At 34.7% G+C, this 26,870-nt stretch overlaps 2 protein-coding genes across 2 annotated transcripts; one reads left to right on the top strand and one right to left on the bottom strand.

The window, feature by feature from the left end:
• The first annotated feature begins 15,962 nt into the window (after positions 1 to 15,962).
• LOC133831075 (serine/threonine-protein kinase-like protein CCR1) lies at positions 15,963 to 18,598 on the top strand. Its single transcript, XM_062261244.1, has one exon. It carries the CDS (start codon positions 16,088 to 16,090, stop codon positions 18,440 to 18,442), a length of 2,355 nt encoding a protein of 784 aa, XP_062117228.1. The 5' UTR covers positions 15,963 to 16,087; the 3' UTR covers positions 18,443 to 18,598.
• A 1,378-nt stretch (positions 18,599 to 19,976) lies between these two features.
• Positions 19,977 to 22,173, bottom strand: LOC133831076 (putative serine/threonine-protein kinase). The gene is made up of 6 exons (XM_062261245.1): positions 21,788 to 22,173; positions 21,585 to 21,700; positions 21,264 to 21,480; positions 20,911 to 21,142; positions 20,653 to 20,803; positions 19,977 to 20,553 (listed from the first exon to the last, which is right to left on the bottom strand). The coding sequence occupies exons 1-6, from the start codon at positions 21,855 to 21,857 to the stop codon at positions 20,230 to 20,232; spliced, it is 1,110 nt and encodes a 369-aa protein (XP_062117229.1). The 5' UTR covers positions 21,858 to 22,173; the 3' UTR covers positions 19,977 to 20,229.
• Positions 22,174 to 26,870: the final 4,697 nt, after the last annotated feature.

The raw sequence follows: 26,870 nt of genomic DNA, 5'->3' as shown, positions 1-26,870 counted from the left end.
TCAAATCACAAATTCTTTTATTTTTCAAAGGAATAACTAAAATATTTTATAAATCATAAACACATTATTTTAGAATTCTTAAAAAATTAGCAATAAATAGAATAATATTCATGAATGTTTTCTTCTAATTTTTTCCCTATTCCGTAGATCCTATTTATATTTTCTCTATTATTTACTCTTTGACCCTTTTTCATCAACCCAATTGTAAAATCCTTTATTGGCATATTTGATACAATTGACAAAATTAATTATGGAATGCATTTTCGAAATATATTGTATGGTATTTTCGAAATGGGTAGTTTCATGTTTTGTTGAGAAATATTTTCTAAAATCAGATTATTCTATATATGTTAATAGAATAAATATATAATTTCCTATAAAAGATTATCTTGTCTTAACTCTTGTATATACGGAAATTATTGGTATTTATTTCTTGATCTGATTTGGTTGTCCAGAAACCGTGTACAGCTTGCAGAGGTAATGTATATATTGTTTCCTTATTTATTTAAGGAAACTAAGTTTAAAAAATTTCTAGGTTCAATGAATCTGTTTGAACGGATTTCCAGTCTATTTGAACAGATTCTGACTTTCCTGTTTCGAAGATTTTCCATTTATTGGCTTATTGGTTTCTGATTTGTTTTCCACAACCTAAAGGGATTCTAAAGGGTATATAATCATCCTTAGGTTGTTGGTTTTTTGATTATCTCTCTTGGTGTATTATTTTCCAAATATTTTTCAAGTTTTTAGAGAGACTTTTTATTATGTGAAGAACTTGAGTCCAGCAAGTTCGTAGTGGTTTATTACAGTGTACTTCTGTATTGTTTCCTTTGTGTTAATAGTGAAAGTTTAACACACTTGGACATTGTTCATCAAGCTTCGGGAGAAGTCTTGTTCGTGAGTCACTTTTCGGGAGGAAAAGTGCAAGTGTTATGATTTGAAGGGAGTTCAAGATCTTAGCACTTCATAAATTTGATTAGGAGTTTAGATTACAACAGTTGCGACAAATTCAAGAGGGACTCTTTATTTGTATAAGTCAATTTGGTTTTGTAATCGTTTAGATATTTTTCTAATAAATTTCATTCTCTGGGCGTGGCCCCGTGGACTAGTAGCAATCTGCAAAGATTGCTGATACCACGTATAATTTCGTGTGTTCTTTACCTTATGCTCATTTTTATCTTCTGGTGATAAACTGTTTAAACATATTTGGTTTATGTTCAAACAGTCTCTGTGTCCGTTTAAACATTTCTGTAACAGTTCAGTAATTAATTAATTATTTAATTTGAATAAGTAAGTTGGTAATCATAAAAAAAGGAATTTCAATTGGTATCAGAGTGGTTCACTAAACTCTTAGTGAGATCTTGTGGTTGTTTTCCGTTTGATTTGTTTTGTGTGAAATGTCTTTCTTTGCAGAAGGTAGTTCGGTGTCTCGACCTCCATTGCTTAATGACTCAAACTATCCATATTGGAAAAGGATGAGAGCTTTCATAAAAGCTCAAGATGAGAAAGCATGGAGAGCAATTTTGTCTGGATGGTCACCTCCTACTGAAAAAGGTGAAGATGGAAGCACAATTGTAAAATATGAACTTATTTGGGATACAGAAGAAGAAAAATTATCCAGTTATAATAACAAAGCTCTTCATGCCATATTTAATGGTGTTGGAGAAAGTTTTATAAAACTTGTTTCCACATGTGTCTCAGCTAAAGATGCTTGGACAATTCTTCAAACTCAGTTTGAAGGAACTGTAGATGTTAAAAGGTCTAGATTTATCATGTTACAAACTAGGTTTGATGACCTTAGGATGTCTGATTCTGAAACACTATCTGAATTTTATGAGAGATTATCTGATATTTCTAATGAGTATTTTGCACTTGGTGAGAAACTTAATGATTCTGTTCTTGTTAGAAAAATCGTTCGAGTTCTTCCTGACAGGTTCAATGTTAAGCTCACTGCTATGGAAGAGGCAAAAAATTTCAGTACTATGAAGGTAGAAGAATTGATGGGGTCACTTCGTACCTTTGAGTTAAATCAAAAGATTCGCCAAAAATACAAGCCAAGTACTTCCAAAGAGAAAGAGAAAACCATAGCTTTCAAGAGCACTGAAAAAGAAGTGTCAGATGATGAAGATGGTGATAATGAAATGGCAATGCTTGCAAAGAATTTTCGAAAATATATGAATAAGATAGGAAATAAGAAATTCAATGGCAAGATGTCAAAAGGTAATCCTTCTTCTCTTAAACCTTTTCAAACTAATAAAAAAGGTATTCAGTGCAGGGAATGTGAGGGATTTGGTCACATCCAGTCTGAATGTGCAAACACCTTGAAAAAGAACAAAAAAGGTATGATTGCTACTTGGAGTGAAAGTAGTGAAGATGAGGAAGGTAATGTCGCTCTCACTTCTATTTTACCTGTTTCTAAATCTGAAAATGAGAAAATTGTTTGCTTGAATAATGTTTCAAAAGATGAAAAAAATACAGATAGTGATGAATCTGAATTAAATGATGAGTCTTTGAGTGAATCTTACAAAAAGTGTATGGTTCATGGGTGAAAGTGTGTTATGAGAATCGGTCATTGGTAAGCAAAAATAAAGATTTATCCTTTGAAATTAAACAACTTACTGACTTAAATAAAATATTTGAAAAAGAAATCATTTCAAAAAATGTTGAAATTAATAAGTTGTCTAAAGATTTGGATACTCTTGAGAAAAATGTTAGAATGCTTAACCCCGGTTCTACTGTTTTTGAGAAAATACATAATGCAGGTCAAAGAAGTCATGTGGTGCTTCAAGTTCTCAAAAATCAAAGAAAAATGTCTTTATCTCAGCTGGGATGCTATCGTCTGATGTTCCTGTGTCATCTTCACTGAAATTTGTTGCATCCAGTTCTCGGATTATTCTAATAGAATGGACACAGTCAGTAGGAAAATCCAATGGAAAATTGGAAAAATTCATTCCAATCTGTCATTTTTGTGGTAGGAAGGGTCATATTCATCCTAAGTGTTTTACTCTTATGAATTTTGCCAAAAATGAATATTTTGAAAAATTCAACTATTTTGATAATTTCAAAAGAGTAAAAAAGGAAAATGTTCAATCAAGAAAATATGGATCAAAAAGAATAATTGTTTTGCTGGTTTTACTAGTGAATATGATAGATCTGCTTGTTCATATTTTTGGTATTTTGACAGTGGTTGTTCAAGACATATGACAAGTGACAAGTTTATTCTTACAGACATAAAACATATGCATTGTGGATCTGTTACTTTTGGCAATGGAATTGAGGGTAATGTTCTTGGAATGGGTACTCTTAACTTTGAAGGGTTTCCCAGAATCAAAAGAGTGTTACTTGTGGAAGGACTTAAAGCTAATCTTCTAAGCATAAGTCAAATTTGTGATCAAGGTTATACTGTTAACTTTAATAAAGAGAATTATTTTGTTTTAAACAAGAATGGTGAGAATTTTCTTGAAGGTTTTAGATCTAATGACAATTGCTACACTCTTCTGCCATCTATTATGTGTCAATCTGTTGTGAGTAATAACACTGATGTGTGGCATGCTAAACTTGGTCACATAAATTTCAAAACTTTGAAAAAATTGTTACATGCAGGGATTGTTCGTGGTTTACCTAAGCTAGGTAAAGAATATGATGGTAAGTGCAAGAGTTTTCAACTTTGTAAGCAATTAAAAATTACACATAAAAGTGTTTCTGACATAAACACTTCGAAAGTTTTAGAATTGCTTCACATGGATCTTATGGGTCCAATTCAAATTGAGAGTTTAAATGGAAAAAGGTATATTTTTGTTTGTGTGGATGATTTTTCTAGATATACTTGGGTGGATTTCTTGAAAGAAAAATCTGATACTTTTGATGCCTTTAAAATTCTTTGCTTGATATTAAAAGTTGAAAAAGATTGCAACATTGGAAAAGTTGTTCGTATAAGAAGTGATCATGGTAAAGGATTTGAGAATTCTGTCTATGATGATTTTTGTAAGTCTGTAGGTATCTCTAATGAGTTTTCAGCTCCCAAAACTTCTCAACAGAATGGAGTTGTAGAAAGGAAAAACCGCACTCTTCAAGAAATGGCTAGAGTGATGAAAATAGCAAAAAATTGACCAAACAGTTATGGGCAGAAGCAATTAACACTGCTTGCTATATCATAAATCGTGTTTTTCTCCATCCAGGTACATCTAAAACATCTTATGAAATTTTGAAAGGTAAGAAACCAAGTGTGGCTTACTTTCATGTGTTTTGGATGTGTTTGTTACATTTTGAGAGATAGAGAAAATCTTGGTAAATTTGATGCTAAGAGTGATGAATGTGTTTTTATTGGGTACTCCACTAACAGTAGGGCTTATCGTGTGTATAAGATGAGAACCCATACTGTAATGGAGTCGGCTAACGTTATTATTGATGATGCCAGGGATTTTTCTGAGTTTTCTACTGAGGAAGAAATTGATAGGTTTATTGATGAACCTACTGAAAAACACAAAGAAGCTTGTGTCAGTGATACTATTGCTGCAACGTCTGGTCCATCTGTTCCAACAGATCACGAATCCGATGAAACTGATTCTAGACAGACAGAAAAGAAATTTCCAGATTTCATTTCGGATGAAGTCCAAAAAGAGCCATCAACCAGAGTTAAATTAAACCATCCAACAGATTTAATACTTAGAAATCCAAAAGACAGTATGGTAACAAGAAGAAAGTTTAGTAATGTTGTTCAATTTGTTTGTTTCTTATCTTTAATTGAGCCTAAAAATGTAACAGAAGCTTTAACTGATGAAAATTGGATTACCACGAGGTCTCCTGTCAGGACCTGGAACCGGGAAGGTGTCAGGAACCTTCCTCTTCTGATCACTGGGGCCAACACCCCTACCAGAACCCACAAATGGAGGACCTGGCCTCCTCAAATCCCTTCTGGCTGCATTGTCACGCCAGATCTTAATCTCTGCAGTTTCAGCTGTAAGTGCCTTCTCCACCACCTGTGCATAAGTAGTCACTCCTGCCATAGTGGTGATGCGCACATCTCGGGCTAACCTGGGCTGTAGCCCCTGTAAGAAACGCTCTCTCCTGGTCCCATCAGTGGGTACCAACTCCTTGGCAAACTTTGCCAAACGGTCAAACCTTAAGGCATACTCGGTTACTGATAAGCTTCCCTGAAGTAGCCTCATGAATTCATCAGCCTTCGCCGCTCTAATGGCGTCATTATAGTACTTTTCATTAAACAAAGTCTGAAATTCCTCCCAGCTCAGGAGATTAACATCCTTGGTCTGGCCAACCACTTCCCACCAAATTCGGGCATCTTCCCGAAACATATAGGCAGCACAGGCCACCCTCTCAGTACCAACTACCTTCATAAAATCCAGAACAGTGGTAATCATGCTAATCCATTGTTCAGCTTTGGTAGGATCGGCACTGCCCTCAAACACAGGAGGTTGTTGTTTCCTGAACCGTTCATAAAGAGGTTCCAATCTATTTTCAACCTCAGGCTGCTGCCCAATAACTGGCACCGGCACAGAAGGTGCCTCTGCAACACTGGCCACCACAGGCACTTGCTGCTGTCTTAGGAGACGAAGCTCCTCTCCCTGTTTTATCACTATAGCCTGCAAATCATTAAACAACTGCTGCTAGTTGGCAGGTGCTGGCTGTGGGACCTGAGATTGGTCATTCTCTTGACCCTGACTGTTATTATTCTGGCCTGGATCACTCTGGCCAACTGACATGTCTGTCTGTCCTGAGTTCATTCTGTCACTGATACCTTACTGAAACAATAGTCAATACGGCCAGTCAGGTAGTAATAACTAAACCTCTTGCCGCCTCACGGTCCAAGAACAACAGACAACTATCACATTCCACAGTCACTCAGTATTCACAAGCAGATACATGTTTATGGCACTCAGCACTCAGCATGTATCACATAATAACTTAAAACAACCATACTAATAAGCAGGCGCCAGCAATCTCAGTACTAATCAGTACACATTTGCTGAAGATATAATATCCCAGGGCACAAGCTCAACATAATATCTCATGCACACAGGTAAAGCATATATATCACATTTAAGCAATTATACATGTAACCACTTAGATAGCTACCAAACCATGAGTCGAGCTTGACTTCGGTGATGTGTGTACATACCCAGCCAGTCTACAGGAACCCTAACCTTGGCATTGCTCTGATACCAAGTTGTAATGCCCTGGTTACCCCAGAACAGTTACGGTGAACCGGAAATTTGACCCGCTACCCGAGTCCTTTGGTTAAAAACGTGATCTAAGTGTTATTATCAGGTTAAGGTAGAAAACCAGTAAAAAGGAAAGGGTACATTTCATTCAGTAAATAAACTGCTCATGAGCCTTTCAAAATGTTTACAAGTAGTCCATAATACAAAAGAGTCGCTACAGTTCCAAATTTACAAACTCCACCGGCCTAAGCGGCAAAAATAGGGTAAACCCCTAGTTCCTCTGAGAACTCCTTGACCGTGGCGGTCAAGCGGCCCTGTATGTACATCACATCGCCCAAGCTCTCCACTCAAGGCTGGCCAAGCTTTTCCTTTCCTTTACCTGCACCACATAGCACCCATGAGCCAAGGCCCAGCAAGAAAACATAATAAAACATGATATAATATCAACAGCGATCATAATAACCATCCAGGACTATCAGTCCAGCTAGTAGTTGACAATAGCCAAAAGTCACAATAATGAGCATCGCTCCCTCTAGCCATGTGACGATAGGGTCACCAGGGCCTAACGGTTAAGTGATTCTTTCATATGTTCGATCAGGACAGGTGCATGGTGATTAGTCACCAACATAACCTTCCTCACGACTCTAGAGTCGAAGCTATGGACAGCGTCCCTTAGCCACGTGACAAACGGTCACCGGGGTCATGTACCTTGGCTATAATCTTCTGGTCGTAGACCAAGCAAGCGCTTATAAGTTCTTCGACCTTAGGGTCGGTCCCGCCTTAATGCCATAGGGCCACTCAATGCGTGATCATCAACTTTAGAGTCGATCCCTGACTAATCAGTGTCTTAAACAGGTAATCAGCATTCATTAGCATTTAATATGCAATCCACGTTCACATATATCAACCAACATGCCTCAATATCAAACCATGCATGACATATACCTGTACAGGGTGCAACTGTATCCATACACTGTTTTCTTACCTCAAGTTCGAGTGAGAGGTATGATAAAGACGACCCCTGAGAACGATCGGTCTTTTAGTTCCTTAGCGGTTACCTAATCACAACCAATTATAACCTCAATTAATGAGAATCCACAATAATAGGTTCTTAACCTAAGCACCACCCTTGGGACCTCGAAACATGCCCACACGGTGAGTAGATTCGGTCCCGGGCCTTAAGGATTGAAACCCCAAGTCAAAAACCCTTAAAAACACTCAAAACAGGGTTTGGAAGGAACAGGGTAGCGCTACAGCGCTCAACCCCTAGCGCCACAGCGCTCTACACAGAACCTCCCAAGCGCCAGAAAGCCTCCTGAGGAGCGCTATAGCGCCCTAGGGTGGGCGCTGTAGCGCTACCTCCAGGCCCAAACACCCCTGAACCGACCTTCTTCAACTTCCTCGATTCTAACTCGATTCCCAAGCTTCCAAAGCCTATTCTTGATGCCAAATAAACCCAAAAACCATCCTAACACACCTCAAACATCACAAGCATGGGAACCCTAGCCAAAACTCCCAACAAAAACCATGAATTCACCCTAGAAAACTCAGCTGCAAAACAAAACTAAAACAGAGCAAACCAAAAGAAAACCATGGTTAGAAACTTACCCAAAGTTTGGCTTATGATGGTCTTCAATGGTTGAACACACTCCCAAACTCCCAAGGCTTGTTTCCCAAGCTTGAATCCTCAAAATTGATTCAAAAACCACAAAGAACAGTGAGGAGAAGAAGGTACGGGAGAACTCTAAAGTATACTCTGTTTTCCATCACTTTCTTCAGTCATCAAGTGTTATATCTATCCTAGGGGTGAAATGTCCATTTTACCCCTAGGTTAATTAATACTTTCTAAAGGCTCCCAAGGGCATATTTGGTACTTCCCTCCTATCTCGTTAATCATAATTAACGCTCCCCAATTCCCGCTATTTTCAATAATCATAAACACCAATAATTCACATCCCGTTACCCTTTATCTCCCGGTAACGCTCTAATCATCAAAATCACCCCGAGACTCAACCCAAGTCCCGACACTTAAACCTGTTGTGACTAAACTGCTAATCAATATTCTACGATCGTCTCATGTCGAACAGCTCGAACAAACCCACATCATAATGTGGTCTCAACATATATCATCGACATGCACACAATTAACATTATATTATAATATAATTCTCATAAACATGCATAAACACATTTAACGGCATAATTAAACAATTATGGCCCTCCCGGCCTACTAATCCAGCCGTTAACCATAAAAGGGAATCCGGGGCATTACATGATGGATTATGGGTTTGATCTTGAAATTTTAACTATTTTTTGTGATAATACAAGTGCAATTAATATTTCAAAAAATCTTGTGCAACACTCTCGTACTAAACATATTGATATTCGTCATCATTTCATAAGAGAATTAGTTGAAAATAAACTTCTTGTCTTGGAATATATTGAAACACATAAACAGATTGCTGATATTTTCACTAAAGCTCTTGATTCGGTTCGCTTTGATTTCCTCCGAAAATCTTTGGGGGTTTGTTCTCTTTAAATTTCCTTGTTATTGTGTTGTCCTCTTGATCAAATGTGTGCTATTTAAGTTTAAGAAAATTGTCAATTAATTTGAAAATGTTGTTGTGTGTCAAGCTAGATAATCTGACTTGTGTTTATGAGCTTTTAGTTGTATATTCTTGAGAGAAAAATAATCAATTCCTCTTAGGCATATTCGGGTCAATCAATCAATGGTTAAATGTTTGAGCTTCCTTTTGTGTAGCATTGTTTCAAGCTCCTGTGCAAGAATAGAGCTACCTACATCAGTGTGTGAAAACCGTCTTTTGAGTAAGTTGGAACTTTGTAATTTGGAGTTATAAAGAGGATACGCTACCATAGAAAAGGGCTACCACTGGTGTAGTGTGACAGCGTCTTCATGGGTTACAATTATTTACAATTTCGAAAAAGACTTATTTGTCATTGGGCAATGTTCCCTTGCATACACTGTCACACACTTATGCTTGAAACTATGCAAGAAAAATTGTACACAGTTTATAATAATAAAAAGATGTGTGTAAGAATCATACATGTTGATTGATTCACTTATGAATATGTGCTTGTGACTGAATTGTGCTTTATTTCTCTCGAATATTCTTTCTAATTTTTCATTTTCACAAGTGTTATTATCCATGTTATACACTAACATTTATTTTCAGTTGGTTGATTTTATTTTATTTTCAAGGATGACACTCATTGATCAAAGCAGATGTTTTTGGTTGAGTTTTATTTTTGTGCATTTTTATATATAAAAAAAATAAAAATTTGATTGACAAGGAAATTCATGGTGGACCGAATCTTTGTGGTAATTATGTGAAATTATGCATTTATTTTGTGTGATTTAATATATTCTTTGTTTCCAAGGATTTTATTTTGTCCTCTTTCTCAATTTGGAATACCATGATTTGTATCTTTATTGGTTTGTACTTTATTTATTTTTTTGTAAAAAAATTACAAAATAAAAAAAAAGGGAAAAGGTCAATAAGAAGATCGTGTGGGGTTTTTCTTTGGTTACCTTTTTAGTACTGATTGTGTGTTTTAAGGTTTGTTTCCTTTTATTTTTTTTTAATAAATAAAACAATTTTTTTTTTTAAAAAAAGGGGAAACTTCTTCTTGCTGTGGGTGTCCTAATTGGGAAAGTTTTTGTCTTTAAAAAACTTGTCACTATCCTTTTTCTTCTCACCCACGATCCCACTAAGCCACCCCTTCTTCTTCAATTTTTTTTTCTCTCATTTTTTTGTAAGTGTTTGCTGTTTTTTAGAGAAGGGACAATGGTGAAAACTCGTGGAGCCTCCTCTAAGAAGACCCCTGCTTCTCAATTCAGAAAGGTTCCCTCTCCATCGCCTCCTCCATCTGTGTCAATGGCGCCTCCATCTGTTCCAGCACCTGCCACATTTGTTGGGAAAACTTGCAAATCCAAGGTGCGCAAGAAGGTGTTCTCCCTCTCTAATGAACACCCCATGGTGTTTCCAGATATCACAGATGATATTGTCGATGTTGCACCACCATCTGAAGTGGTGGTGCCCTCTCGAGCCAAGAACCTATCTCCTCTTTCGATTGAATCGTCTCTGACGGCTAGGGCAAAATCAAAATTTGTTTCATCTTCTTCCAAAGCTGTTGCTGCTGGGTTACTCAAGTTGCCCTTGAAGCCAAGCCAGTCCAAGAAAAAATCTGTGGCTCCAAAGAGAAAATTGGGGTTGGACACGTCTTCTTCCCCCTTGACTGCTGCCAAGAAAAGATTGAAGGCTCATCCCCTTTCTCCGTCTTCCTCCGAATCTGACCCTGAGGAAGGAAAATCTGAGTCTGAAGCAACCCGTGATACCACCTTATCTGATTACACTGTTCCTGACAATGCAGAATCAGAGGCTGAGTTTGATGAACCAGAACAAGAAGACATTGTCCCCTCTGAACAAGAAGCCGAATCTGACACAGAGCCTGTTGCATCTCCCTTGTCATCCAAGGCTAAAGGCAAGAGACCTATTTCTGATTCTACACCCTCTCCAAAACGTTCAGGTGTAAATTTCAAACCTTATTCTTCAACTTTTTGTTATAATGATAATGCTCGTGATATGGTTCTCTATGCTCAAAGGAAATTTATCATTGAGAGAAATTATGTATTGAGTGATCATCAGCCTTATGGTGTGCTAACAATGCTTCAAGATCGAAAATGGACAGGTTCTTTGGTTAAATTTACTGGTTTTGTGGATAGAATAGTCAAGGAATTCTATGCCAATCTTACTAATGAAATTATTGAACCTAAATCTCCTATGTATTGTAAAGTGTTTGTTAGGGGTCATTGATTCTCTTTTTCTCCTCAAGACATTGCCCATGCTTTGCATCTTCCTCTTGATGTCGAGGATGATGATGATCTTGCCACTCTTGACAAGGATACGGTTATCACTGAATTAGTAGGGCAAAAACTGGTATGGCCATCTAATATAGTCATCTCGGTCTCTAATCTCACCTACACTTATGTTGTCCTCCATAAGTTTGCCACAACGAATTGGAAACCAACTTCTCACACCGCAACTATCTCATTTGACATGGCCTCATTTTTGTACAAGGTGGGGACCGGTATTGGTATAAACTTGGCTATGGTCATCCATGATCAAATCATTGGATTTCGAAAAGGTAATAGGAAAAACTTGAATCTTCATTTTCCTCAAGTTATTTATAAAGTGTTGAGTATGCAGAAAAAAGATCTCCAACGTGATCAAGAAGACTTGGTGACTCCCACTACTGCTGCTTCCTACAAGGCCTCTGCTCCTCCTACTGAAGCCACCGATGCTCCATCAACCAAGAAAGTCAAGCCCCAATCTCTGAAGTTTTCCTCTAATGACATTCCTCATGCATCCTCCTCTGTTGCCACAAATTCAGGACTTGTTGCTACAGAAATAGCTGTTGTCCGAGCCTCTGTTGATTCTTTGGCTGCTCGAGTGATGTCAATTGAAGGACTGCAACGTTCTGTGTTGGATGTTGTTCAAACTCTATCCAAGGATCCAGTCGTTTAGTTTTTCTTATTTTTCTGTCTATTGTCCTAAGAACATTGCTACTCTCTTTTGTTTTTGTTTTATGGTTCTTTTGCTTCTTTGAAAGACACAAAGGGGGAGAGTATCTACTTCCAAAAACCTGCTTTGTTTGTTGTTTTTGTTTAACTCTGGACCTTCTTATTTTGAGGGGGAGTTAAGTCTAGTTTCTTTATATGTTTGTTATAAGTTAATGCATGTTTAACATTTGTGTTGCAAGTTTTTTGAAGTAATTTTGTCTATCAAATTGCCAAAGGGGGAGATTGTAAAATCCTTTATTGGCATATTTGATACAATTGACAAAGTTAATTATGGAATGCATTTTCAAAATATATTGTATGGTATTTTCGAAATGGGTAGTTTCCTGTTTTGTTGAGAAATGTTTTCTAAAATCAGATTATTCTATATATGTTAATAGAATAAATATATAATTTCCTATAAAAGATTATCTTGTCTTAACTCTTGTATATATGGAAATTATTGGTATTTATTTCTTGATCTGATTTTGTTATCCAGAAACCGTGTACAGCTTGCAGAGATAATATATATATTGTTTCCTTATTTATTTAAGGAAACTAGGTTTAAAAACTGTCCAAGTTCAATGAATCTGTTTGAAGGGATTTCTAGTCTGTTTGAACAGATTCTGACTTTCCTGTTTCGAAGATTTTCCATTTATTGGCTTATTGGTTTCTGATTTGTTTTCCACGACCTAAAGGGATTCTAAAGGGTATATAATCATCCTTAGGTTGTTGGTTTTTTGATTATCTCTCTTGGTGTATTATTTTCCAAATATTTTTCAAGTTTTTAGAGAGACTTTTTATTATGTGAAGAACTTGAGTCCAGCAAGTTCGTAGTGGTTTATTACAGTGTACTTCTGTATTGTTTCCTTTGTGTTAATAGTGAAAGTTGAACACACTTGGACATTGTTCATCAAGCTTCGGGAGAAGTCTTGTTCGTGAGTCACTTTTCGGGAGGAAAAGTGCAAGTGTTATGATTTGAAGGGAGTTCAAGATCTTAGCACTTCAGAAATTTGATTAGGAGTTTAGATTACAACAGTTGTGATAAATTCAATAGGGACTCTTTATTTGTATAAGTCAATTTGGTTTTGTAATCGTTTAGATATTTTTCTAATAAATTTCATTCTCTGGGCGTGGCCCCGTGGACTAGTAGCAATCTGTAAAGATTGCTGATACCACGTATAATTTCGTGTGTTCTTTACCTTATGTTCGTTTTTATCTTCTGGTGATAAACTGTTTAAACATATCTGGTTTCTGTTCAAACAGTCTCTGTGTCTGTTTAAACATTTCTGTAACAGTTCTGCAATTAATTATTTAATATGAATAATTAAGTTGGTAATCATAAAAAATGGAATTTCACCAATAATGAAAGTTTTAGTTAGAAATATCTACAAGTATATGTTTTGATGACAACTTTTCAAAAGCTAGCTAGCATTTTCATTTTTTTTGTTAACTAGTGCCATACTAAAATAAAAAAAATTAGAATAAAAAGATATTCTTCAATGCTAAACAAAACTAAAATCAAACACTTTTTTTTTAGAATAAAAAGATATTCTTATTTTTTCGTTAACAATTGTTTCTAACATTCATGTTTAGTCTCCATTTTAACGGAGAGATAACAATTTGGGGAAATAGTGCAACAATTATGTAACCTTAGGGACTTTTGCCAGCAAAAAGAAAAAGATAAGGGACTTAAATATTATACTTGTAAAAGAAGAGAGACTTTAGCCGCTAATACCCCATTAATTATCAAGTGTGGATTAGTAATACTTTATTATTTTAAGGAATTTTCTTTCTACTTTAGATTTATCTTTTATGGAAAATAAATAATATTTTAACTATAAATTACTAATTTTAATGATATACTGAATATAAACGAGTCAATTCGTGTCAATTTCGTATCACATGAATTGTCCATAACTCAACCCAAAAAAATATTGTATCAAACAAGTTCACCCCTTTTTTACCCGCACTTAATTTTCCCAATCTTAATCCGCAAAATTCGTGTCATATTGTCGAGTCATAACTCGTTTTGCTACCCTTAATTAGAAGTTAATTACATCAAACTAAGCCTAGAGTACATTAGACATTAATCAAAATACATAAAATAAAGCTTGTAGTACATAAGGAGATGCATTCCTTCTTTTACAAAAATGGCACAAAATCCTTTGCCTATATATATATATATAGGGTAGAATTTCGGTGCAGCTAGGATATGATTCAGGCATTTAAATAATTTTTCTTTCAATTTTTTTTATGACAGTAGACATTGTTGTCATTTAAGACATCCTGCAAATTTTCAAAAAATTTCAAATAGTTTACAGTGCCGAAAACAAGGTTCAAATAGTTGAATTTTACATGCGCATACAAAAAATAGACACGAGTGCAACAACCTTGTTTTCGGCACCGTAAACTATTTAGAATTTTTTGAAAATTTGCAGGATATCTTAAATGACAACAATGTACACTGTCATAAAAAAAATTGAAAAAAAATTATTTAAATGTCTAAATCGAAGTCTCCCCTATATATATATATATATATATATATATATATGAATATATAAAGATATGAGATAAAGATGAAAAGAATGCTTTGGTCAATTTATTATATTAAGAAATTGTCTTGAGCTATTTTATTAATTTAAACAATAGGGACATTTTGGTAACTTAAAAGATAATTTGAGAGCATCAGTTTTCAAATTGAAGTTACATGTGTTGTCGAACACCGTACAGTAATTCAATCAAATCCCACCGTATTAAATTTTCATATGACTTACCCTTAACATTTCCCTACATCTGTCCAGTTCCAAAGTTGGACAACATTTACACTTCTTATCATCATCATGTAATCAATGCATTTCAAATCACGAACATGAATCAACACAGTGTAAAGTATATTTTAGACTATCAAAACACTAAAAAAAAGGACCAGTATATTGTAACTTTAGGAGTTAAAACCTTAAAAAATAAACATATAAAATGAGAGACCTAACTGATTTAGGACAAAGTTGGAGATAAAGCTTGCCCTTTTTAAGTTGTAGCTTTTTTTATTTTTTATTTTTTTCTTTTGGTTTTTTTAGAAAGGAAAAGTACAAAAATCTAGGGTGTGATTTCTCCTGAAAACAAAATCTGAGGTAGTTTTCGGCTATTAATTTGTGCTTGGTAGTGGGCCACTATTGTATCCCCTTTGTGACATTTCTTTTTAAGAAAAAAGTGTCTTTAGCAAATTTGTCTTGTTCCTAAATGGGCTGCTTGCTATGTTGGCACTCACTATGTTTTTAATACCTTTCGGTGCAATTGGCCTTTACATACTCATCCACTCCACTTGCTTATTCATTCATGAGAAAATATAGCAATTGAACTGTATATGTTATCATTACAAGAATTTGTATGCTTCATCCCACCAAAAACTTCATCTAACTTTCTTAAACGAAAATTTAAACATTATTGTTTAATAATACAATTAATACAGAAATAAAATCTATACAAAATTGTTATCATTCACACTATTGATATCAATATGCTTGGTACGAGTGGGTGTTTAGTGAACTGATATCATATTCTTTTAGACATATTTTATCTCATTCATTGCAAGTATTGTATAATTTTAAACCAATTTATTTCAATAAATAAAAATGTTAATTAGAATAGTTACCTTCACTATGTATATATTTTTAATTTTAGATTATAAATTTATTATTTTTTATTAATTTTATCCATAACTCATAATATATATCATCAAATTTTATTAATTTGTTTATATTGTATAAAAGGTGTTTAAAAGAAATCGAATTTTTTTTTAAAATAATTATTTTGCACAAGAGTTTTATAGGTCCCTATAATTATATATTTTTTGTCAAAAAAATATAATTATGTATTTATTTTTTGATAAAAAAAAACTTTGGTTTAAGTAAATTACATGAATAAAATAGCCTATTTTTTTTAAAAGAAAAAATTTGAGATTATGAGACAATGATATTAAATGATCAAACCAAATTATTTTGACCAAAGTCAAAGATAAAATCAATAACAGACAACACAACATATTTATTTAACTCAATCTTAGATCGAACTCTCTCAGCTCATCATATCAGCCGTAGATTACAGTTAAATGGTAACTACTTTTCAGTACTTTTGATTTTCTAACGGTTAGAGCAAAAACCGTAAAAATGTCTGCGCAACAACAACACATGTACCTCCTCTTTCATCGTCACCTTCCTTCTCCTCGTATTTCTAACTCCTCCATAGTCGTCAAAGCTCCAACGACGAGTACCTCCAAACCACTCCATGACAGACCTGATCTAACTCCAACACACCAAACCAGACCCAAACCATGCAAGCCCACTTCGCCATTCATGGCTTCTTTCGAGCTCTGCAACTCTTTCTTCTCCTTCTTCTACCGTTTTGGTTCATTTCCGCATCTGGGTTCGGATCAATGGGACCCATCTCGGCCTCGTTCGGCGAAGATGGATTCTTCTGTGCCATAGACGCGAGCGGGAAGCAAGACGTGGTTTGCTGGGGAAAGAACAGCTCGTCATCATCGTCTCCATCTTCGTCTTCTTCCTCTTCCTCCGCTTATTTCAGTGATATTCCTCCTATGGCTGCACTCTCCGGTGGTAAAGGCTTTATTTGTGGCATTTTAGCGAACACTTCGCAAGCATTCTGCTGGAGCTCGATCAGACCCGGTATAGATCTCGTACCTTCCGTATTCAAGACCACTGCTTATTCCAACGTCGCCGCCGGCGTCAAACACGTCTGTGCTATCAGAGGACCGTACTACTCCGATCATAACATGGGTACCGTTGACTGCTGGGATATAGATATCATCAAAACCTCGAACAATACTAGTTTGACTTCTAAAGAGTCCACTCTATTTTACGATCAGAATATTAGTAATATGGTTTTCAAGAATCTAGTTTCGGGTGAAGGATTCAGCTGTGGTGGAATTAGAGAAGGAGGACTCGTTTGTTGGGGACCAAACTCATCGAGTTTGGAAGTGGTTGATGTCAAGGAAAATTTCATAGCTTTAGCTTCAGGGAAAGTTTCCCTCTGTGGAATCTCAGATATATCAATGGAAATCAAATGTTGGGGTGATGATAATGATTGGTATACTGGTCCTCCAAATGGGTCTCGTTTTGTTTCTCTTTCTGCTGGTTCTAGACACTTTTGTGGGATTAGAGAAGATAATCATGGAGTTGAGTGTTGGGGTAGTTTTAACTCATCTTCTATACCAAAAGGTTCTGGGTTTAAGGCCATAGCTTCTTCTGATTTCACCACTTGTGGGATTAGAGAAGATGATCTAGTACTTGATTGTTGGGCTTATAATGTTTCATCTTCTTCTTCTGATTCACCACCTTTGTTGTATGATCCACCATTGGAGCTTTGTAGTCCAGGGCTTTGTAGTCCTGGTCCTTGTAGTGAAAGAGAATTTACTTTCAATGCAAGTATTCTAAATGAGGTAGATTTGACAAACCTGTGTGTTAGGAAAGATCTTAAGATATGTTCCCCATGTGGATCGAATTGTTCCGATGGTTTCTTCTTGTCTAGTTCATGTACTGAGAATTCTGATAGAGTTTGTACAGCTTGTTCTCTTTGCCAAAACAGGTCATGTTATGATATTTGTGGTCTTCATTCTCCTCCTGAGATGAAAAGGCTTTGGCATCACTTGCATAGAATTGTGATCATAATTGGATCTTCTGCTTTGGTCCTTCTCTTGATTTTACTTGGTGGTTGTCTTGTTACTCGTTTGATTGCTTCTAAACAAAAGGAAGGACCAAAGAAGAAGCAATCCAAAAACCCCGAATTGGAAACTGATAGCAATGGAGATATGCACTCACTTCCATCTTTAACTCCTTGTCCTGGTTTAGCTCAAGTGTTTAGACTCTCTGAGCTTAAAGATGCCACTAATGGTTTCAAGGAGTTTAATGAGCTTGGCAGAGGAAGCTATGGTTTTGTCTACAAAGCTGTGCTCGCCGATGGAAGACAAGTCGCGGTGAAGAGAGCTAACGCTGCTACTATCATTCATTCTAACAGTAGAGACTTTGAAATGGAGTTGGAAGTCCTCTGCAAAATCCGCCATTGTAATATTGTGAATTTGTTGGGATATTGTTCTGAGATGGGGGAGAGGTTGTTGGTGTATGAGTATATGCCTCATGGCACCCTTTATGACCATCTCCATGGTGGCCTTTCTCCCTTGAATTGGACCCTTCGATTGAAGATCTCAATGCAGGCTGCCAAGGGACTTGAGTATCTTCACAAGGAGTTTGTGCCTCCTATTATTCATAGAGATGTTAAGACATCAAACATTCTCTTGGATTCTGAATGGAGTGCTCGAATTGCAGATTTCGGCCTCATTACTTCAAATGACAAAGATCTTAGCGGTGAAGATTTGGGAAGTGATGTTTACAACTTTGGGATTGTTCTCCTAGAGATTCTCAGTGGAAGGAAAGCATATGACAGAGATTACAACCCTCCAAGCCTAGTTGAGTGGGCGGTGCCTTTGATCAAACAGGGGAAGGCGGCTGCAATAATCGACCGGTATGTAGCTCTTCCAAGAAATGTAGAACCTTTGCTTAAACTTGCTGATGTAGCAGAACTGGTTGTGAGGGAAAATGTTAATGAGCGTCCTAGCATTTCGGATATAGCATCTTCGTTAGAGCAAATTGTGAAGGAAGTACTGATTTTGTAGTTATGATGGTGAATGAGATACTAAACAAATTATAAATTGATTGAAAAGTTAAAAAAAAAAAAAAAAAGGCAGCTCATGTGAGTGCTGCTCTTCTGCAATTGTACATTTGATATGAGCTTCTTGTATATGAAGTTTACTCACACTTTCGTTGTCTTATTCATAGTTTCTGTTTGATTTTCCCTTGATATTTATAAAGTGAAAAGGATAAAATTATTGAAGTTCCGAATCTGCATTCATGGAAGTTCATTTTAATAATGTTTGGTCTTTGATTCTAACATATGTACAATTTCTGCATTAGTTTTTTTTTCCCCTTGCTTAACTGTCTTAACAGTCTCGGTATGTAAGGGTTGTCAGAGTCCAAGGTTTGAGTCCCTCCGAAATACTAATGTAATTTGCACAAGTGGGGTTTTTTTTTTCGGCGATAAATGAAAAGATAGGTTAAAAAGAAGAAGAATTTGGAAAGGCAATTTTACTATTTGGAAATGTAGAGAAAATGGAATCCAAACCATCCAAGCACTCCCAGACAAATCAGTTTCACAAGAAAAAGAAGCTTAGCTTTATGATCCAGAAAACAGGAGGGAAAAGGCCAACAACCTTTTGGTACATTTTAACAATATCTCTAAATGTCATATGCTCCTCTACTTTCTCTTCAGCTTGTACCACACACCATAAGTCGTACCCCATAGGCCACGACCCCTGCGCCTATCCTAACCGAGTTATGAGACAAAAAGTGTAGAAAGGAAGGGGCAGTTCAGGTAGAGAGTACTAGGTTTGTCCAGAACTGTTTGCTGAATGCCAAATTACCAACTCAAAAGCTAGTTGATTGGTTTGAGGGAAAACAGAAAAGAAAAAAAGGAGCATGGGCATGTAAAAGGGTCAGTCTTTTAGAACCCAACTTGATTGAGACTTGATCTTATAGCCTGAGAACACAAAGCTCCACCCCTTTATAAATAAATACATCCCCAGATCTCCAATACACTGATACATCAAAAAGATCATCTTTATTAGTTCCTCAATCCAGACAAAGTTGTTTGCAGCCTGCAATGTGGATGAAGCTGGTTTGAAACTTTCATGGAGATAATAATGTAAGAGATATAAATTTTCAATGCAAATTATGTTAAGTTTCATATTAGTATGCCTGGCTCCCTGTATGCCATCTGCTGAGCCCATCAGCAAATTGGTGGCATCGTTAGATGGCGTGCGAGGAGCCATGCATGCCTGCCTGTTGCGAGTTTCGCTCTTACTGAGGGGTCGATCACAGAAATGAATGACACGGTAAACTTTGTGAGAAGTAGACTCTCACATTATAGACCAGCAATCAGTGTTCACATGTTTAAAGTCTTGGCATGTACTAACTGATTATTTATTCAAGCCTGTTTCTTTTACAAGTTGCAGGGCTAGGGAGATTTGTCTATGCTTTTTGTTCTTATGTTATGTTTAGTTAATAATTATTGTTTTTTTTTTTTCTAACATAAGAGTTAGGACACCGGTATCAAATTTTTCTATATTGTATATTCACGGTTAAAAGCAGAAGTCAAGAAATGAGATACAAATTATATTTTGTACTGTTATATGTACTCAAATCACATTCAAGAATCTCTATCCTAACTCTGTCATGAATCTGGAGAGAAAAAGATAACTCATCCAGACCCAATATGTACACAATACATGTGTGGACTCTACACAAGCTGGTAGCTAGGATGAGCAAAAATCTATTCTGTAAAAAGAAAAGGAAAAAAAGAAAGAAAACAAAACAAACAAAAAGGAAGAGAGAAAAAATATGGTAGTCAGAAATAAGATGTACGAGGACTTTGGAAGCTGAGAGTTGTGGAACCCCTTGAGAAAGTGCTTTGAGACGAATGCTGCTGGTCCAATTTTATAGACATGAGATCAGTAACCAGCCCAGGTTGTGATATCTCAACATCTATCAAGTCAGTCTCATTAGCCAACATCTTTATCGCGGTAGCCATTGATGGCCGCAGCCTGGCATGTTCTTGCACACAAAGAAGTCCGATCTTGATGAATCTCACTGCTTCTTCCTCAGGAAATTTTGTTTCAAGAACAGAATCAACTAACTGCAGAAGTTCATCACCCTTGTAAGCTTCCCAAGCCTGCATAAAAAGAAAGTCTTTCATTAGTTTCAAGCATTATATTAACTTGGCATTGTCTACTATTATTGATTAACAAGTTTTTTATTTTAACTCTGTTACCTTCTGAACCAGGTAATGCTCTCCATGTTCCATGTCAAAATCGACAACTCTCCGGCCACTAACGATCTCCAATAGCAGTACTCCAAAGCTGTATATATCTGATTTCCTTGTCAAACGACCACTAATGGCATACTCTGGAGCAAGATAACCCCTTTTTTTGTTTAAGCCATTGTTTGGAGAGACCGCATTAGCAAGTTCCTTGTTTGAAGTCATTTTTTTCACACAATAATAAAAGAGTACGAACATTTTTTCACTTACATTGTCCCAGCAACTCGTGTACTGATATGAGAACTGTTCTCTCTTAAAATCTTTGATAAACCGAAATCGCCAAGTTTTGGTGTGAAATTTTTGTCTAGAAGTATATTGCTTGCTTTAATATCTCTGTGGACTATATGAGGTTCCTCATGAAGATAAGAAAGTCCTTGTGCTATCCCCAATGAAATGTGTTTTCTTGCTTCCCAACTAAACTTGAGCCTATTTTGCTCTCCACCTATTTCACCGAAGCAGGAATTTTCATAAACACAAGATACCCAGATAGAAATTTACTAAAACAACAAGGAATATAAAGTATTTTTAGATGAATAATCATTATATATATAAGGGCTGGTTACCAAGTAAAGTGTGGGAAAGGCTATTGTTTTCCATGTAATCATAGACTAAATATCTGGTAGCTCCATCAACACAGCAACCTCTAAGACCAACCAGATTATCATGCTTGATATTAGAAAGAGCAGCTAATTCAGCTATGAATTCCCTCTCTCCTCTCATGGATTCAATCTCTATAGAAAGAACCTTTATCCCAACTAAACTTTCATCTCTAAACCGGCCCTGAAAAAAAAAAAAGAAAAAAAAAGTCAACTCATATGATATAATTACACATAAATCATCATCAACAAAAGATATTTAGACCCAAAAGTGATATCATTCTTAACCTTATAGACAGTGCCAAAACCACCTACACCAATCTTGTTTGACGAGCTGAATCCATTAGTGGCTAATCTCAATTCATTATAAGTGAATAGCCGGAAGTTTTCATTGTTTTCCTCATCTGGGTTTTGCACAAAAATCATCAAGAGTAACCAAAAACAAAAACTCATAATGAAAAAATGAAAGAATCCCAGAAATTTTCACTTACCATAACAGCTATTATCAATGTCGTTTCTTTGAGAAGAGAAGCAAGTCGTGCAAGGAAAAAAGAACTTCATGTTCTGTAGCTGTATTTTTCTTCAACTCAATAATGGCGAGTTAGACAACATTATAGAGAGAGAAAGCATCAAAGGAGAAAATATTGAAGATGGGAAATTAGATGAGGACACGGCAAACTAAATGCGTTTTTGAGTTTTTGACTTGAAACTTTCTACTTCTTCCCCCAATGACCTCAACTCTAAAGCCCACAAGCACAGAATAATGAATTTTCTATTATTGTCAAATATATTTTATAATTCATGGAGGGGACCCCAAGCTAACTATATTTTATTATCATGGGTAATATCAGAAGAAACTTCTTAACTTTTGGAAGAACCAAACGAAAACTAGAGGTAACTAACTGAAGAAACAAAACATATTTGACCATGTTTGAGACCTTGTCTTATATATCATTATGTACTGGATAGTTAAGAACCTAAGACCTTTGCTTGTGCATCCAGATTGAATGAGTCAACATCAGACTCTTTTATTGTGTACCCTTTATTTTTTTTAAACTAAAACGTGTCAATTGAGGGAAAAGTAATATAATCATAGAAAATTTGGAGAATGTGAACTCGGTTTCACAGACTTATGGTGCCCAAGCGTGCCAGCAACTTTGAATTGAACCTTTGAAAAACTTAAATTAATCTCAACATAGGATTGGGAAGGATAAGGGATCGAAGAGTTGGACCATGACATAAATTTAGTCCAAAAAAATTTCATTTCCACCATGGCTTAAGAACTATTTTCCCATTGGGCTGAAAATTCTAGAAATGGAAAGAAAAACAAAATTATTGTTATGTTAAATATGAGTAATGGGGGTTTATATGAAATGGTCAAAGATTCTTGAGACAAAATACTTGTCAAAAGGCCTTGGAATTTCTACTGTTACAAAAAAGAAACCAAAGTATTGAGATAAGATTGGCTTAAAATGACCAATTAACATAAGGTGGCTGCCTACCTAATTCAATTTCAGCCTATTTTGCAAATTAGTCTCCTTTTATAAAGATATTTTGAAGAAAAAAAAATTATATTATTATATTTTTTATCCTGAAACTAATTTGGTATCCTATAATTTAATATTTGTATATAGTAAATCAGTTAAAAAAAACACCAATTTTTTTAGAACAAAATGATAAATATGTTTTAAATTTAAATAGAATATAATTTAACACATTTTTTTTTGGGAAATGTACAATTTTGAACTAAACTATATACAAGTATTAAATTATAGGATACCAAATTAGTTTCAGTATTAAATTAGATAAGAGAGTAGTAAATTGGTTTCAAGACAAAAAATGTTGTACTAAAATAGTATCTCTCACTCTTTTTTTTTTGTATATATATAAAATAATATTTTCACACATAATATATTATCGAAACTTATCTAAAGAATTTGTTCAGAAATCTCTTTTACAACAACATTATTAAGATTAATTAGTTAGTTTGCCAAAATGATGTCTTAAATTTTTTATTTTCACCGGTTCTATTTTTAATACCAATAACTAATTCATGAATGAAATAAATTAGATTCACTAGTAATATTAGTGAGTGGCAAATTATGATCTAAATCATGACGTTCTCTCTTAGTCGGCCTAATATATCTTATATATAATAAATATGTATTTAACGGAAGATTTTATTTTTTTTGTTAGACTAACACCACATATTCTATAAACTAATGGAAAGTAATAAAAGTATAATATATATTCTTATGGTGTATTTAGCAAATATTTAATTTTGTTGTCCATGTTTTCACCAGAGGACACGTGACATACGTTAGAGGATTAATAAACTCCTCGAGCGCTAGTGAGGTTTTGTACTTTGGTTTGGCCAGACGCGGATATCTCGAAATGAGGCCACGCCCCGAGGTCTGTCCTCAAGGCGCAGATGTCTCAAGGCGAGGCCACGTCTGGTGACCCATCTCCACGGTATGGATGTCTCCAAGTGAGGACATGCCCCAAGGACCATACAGATGGCCATCGCTCTCTTCATTCGCCAATCTCCCAGGAATAGGACTCTTGTCCTTAGAACTAGAGTCGGTGCTAGGTGTCAGTCGCCACAGCTAGGGCTGAGCATAAAATCCGAAAAACCGTATACACCGACCTTCCGAACACCGAAAAAACTGAAACCGATTAAACCGAATATCGAAAAAACCGCCAACGGCGCAAACCGCCACTATTCGGTCGGTTTGAAAATTTTGTCCTGACCGACCGGCGGAACCAAAACCGACCGAACAATATAATATATAATAATATAATATTATATAATTATTAATTATTAAAATTATTAAATAAAAAAATGAAATTATGTTCTATATATTTATGTTTTAAAAATGCACAAAAATAGATTCCAACAATCTAAAAATTTTAGTTTTTTAACTAAAACTTTAAAAAAAAAAATTAAAATTTTAAAATTTTAAAAAAATAAGAAATTCGGTTTGGTTGGTTTAACCGACCAAACCGCGGTCCAAAATGGTTGGTTTTTTCTTTTAACTAGTTTAGTCGGTCGGTTTTTGGATTGCACCAATCCGAACCGAAAACCGAATTCTGGATTTTATGTTATGAAAAAACCGCCCAAACCGACCGATGCTCACCCCTAGCCACAGCTACAGCCCACCAGATCACCTGACAACTTTTGGCGAGCCTCGATTAGTGGTGTCGAGTTCGTATCCTCGACAATTGACATTTCCCGGAACATCACTTGACATGGGCGAACATGCGCCATATCTTAACATGGTCAGAAACTTGTTTCCCATGAAGTTAGTGGGCAGGTTTCTACAAATGGGCCTCGTGCAATTCGCATGGGCTCATAGTGTTTGTTAGTGCATCCATATGTAATAAATTAGCAGTTTACTCCTCCAAATAATGGGGGAATGCGTATTAAATGTTGATTAAGGGCATTAATGACTCATGCCTCTATGAATAGGGATGAGGTATCTCCTTAGGGTCAGAACTTTGACTTGTTAAGCAATTGTAAACTCAGAGCAATATATACGTTGCCTGATACTCTATTGAAGTTGACTCAAACAAACTTCAAAGTCACTAATATCAATGACTCGTGGACTAGGGCTCTTTGATAGTCTGAACTACGTAAAATCTCTGTGTTATTTTCTTCTAATTTCTGTTGAGTTCTTAGATTAGGTGGATAGCGAAAAAGAATGTTGTCTTTTTTTTTTCTTTTCTTCTTTTACCTTCATTGAAATCATTTATTAATTATATATTATATAATAATAGTAAAAATATTTTCACTATTTTTTGTAGAACTAATTAATAAAATAATATGATATATAAAACATAGTTATTTTTAAAATTAATTTTCTTTGAATAATTTTTCTAAGCTTTATATATTTATTTTTTATAAGTTATTTTCCTTATTAAATTCTAAAAATTAAACAGAATTAATGAAAAACGTAATTGAAATATTATATCTATTAGCATAATCTTAATTAAATTATAAATTTGTAAAAATTAAAATTTGAATGAAGATATTAAGATAAGAAAAATTATAATATATATATAAGAAAAACAAACTTAGCAAGTGATTAGTCTTATTTAATATTGTATATAAATATACAATACTATATAATATGTATTTATATTTAAATATATGTAATGCATAAATTATTATTACTTAAATTTTACAAAATGCTAAATTATGAATAAAATAATTTACCATCATTGACTTATAAACTATTTTAGATTTAGTAATATTTTATTAGTGAACATTCAATTCTATCGTGCTATATATATAATAACTTAAATATTATATAGTGATATCTTATGTTTTAAGTTGTTGCATAAATTAAGAATTATTGTGTTGGTTTATTTTATTAGTGTTAAGAAAAAGGATTGCATCACATGCTTTGCCTGTGCCTTACTACTAGTGTATATATATGTATAAATATATATTTTATATATAAATCCCAAATTAAGGGTGTAGTATTTTGTTTTAAGTTAATTGTTATTTATATATGATATGTATACTAAATAAATTATATTTCAAGAATCATATAGTGATATAAAGTTACAAAAAATTACAGATCATTATTTAATTTCAACATCTTTAATTAACCATAAATTTGAAATTAGAGATTAGAGATTAAAAAACATTTAAAACCTTGACTGGTTCACTAAAAAAAAACATATTTAAAATTCAATCTGAAAAGAATATTATGCTTATTAAAGTTTTGATCAGTTTTATAATTTTACATTTAGGTCTCATATGGGTCTTTCTATGTTCCCTAAAAGCTTCATTTGTTTCTAGATAAATAATTTTTATTTTTATGCCTAAAGTTAGTTCTTTTTTTTAATAACGGCCTATTAATTAAATATTATGTGTGCCTTTTACATTTTGTTTATCTAAAAGTATAAAATTGTATTTGAAATCCTATTTTTTGGTCTATTGTTTTTGTAAAATCCATATTTTACAATTTAAGATTTGACAAATATTTTTGATATAGGGTGTTTATTTTCAGTTTTATAAAAAAAAATATCATTGATTTTATTGCTATTAATTTATGATATTTCTTATTTATTAGGTTTGAATTTTTGGTAAGAATAAAGTCTCATTATTCTCTATATCTTTTTAGACTTTATTTTCTTTCCAAATTTAACTAATTGATTCTCTGATTTATAGCTGTTGACGCTGTTCTTCGCTAACAGATAATTTTAGAAAAGAAGAGAAATGGATTAGTACTAATAATGAACCGAAACAGATATGTGATCTTGGAAAAATGAAATGGTGACTCAAGACACGGTTTTTAAGTAGTTCAAAGGTTAAAATCCTTCTACTCCACTAGTCAATATTATTGCTCTATTTTTTGTATATGATTACATGATATTTCTTACAAGAGATAATCCAACCCTTATCAACTCCCAGGGTCTCCATATTTATAGGAGAAGGCATCTGGGAGTTGGTAAGAAGGTCATCCCGTGACCTTCTTACCTATCGTATCAACTCTGTGACATTTATGATTAATTCCTAAACCTGACACGTAAGTGTGGTCAAATCAATAGATAAGGAGATAATGG

This window comes from Humulus lupulus, chromosome 4 (assembly GCF_963169125.1).
Source record: "Humulus lupulus chromosome 4, drHumLupu1.1, whole genome shotgun sequence".
In the NCBI taxonomy this organism is placed as follows: domain Eukaryota; kingdom Viridiplantae; phylum Streptophyta; class Magnoliopsida; order Rosales; family Cannabaceae; genus Humulus; species Humulus lupulus.
This window is presented reverse-complemented; position numbering and strand designations above follow the sequence as displayed.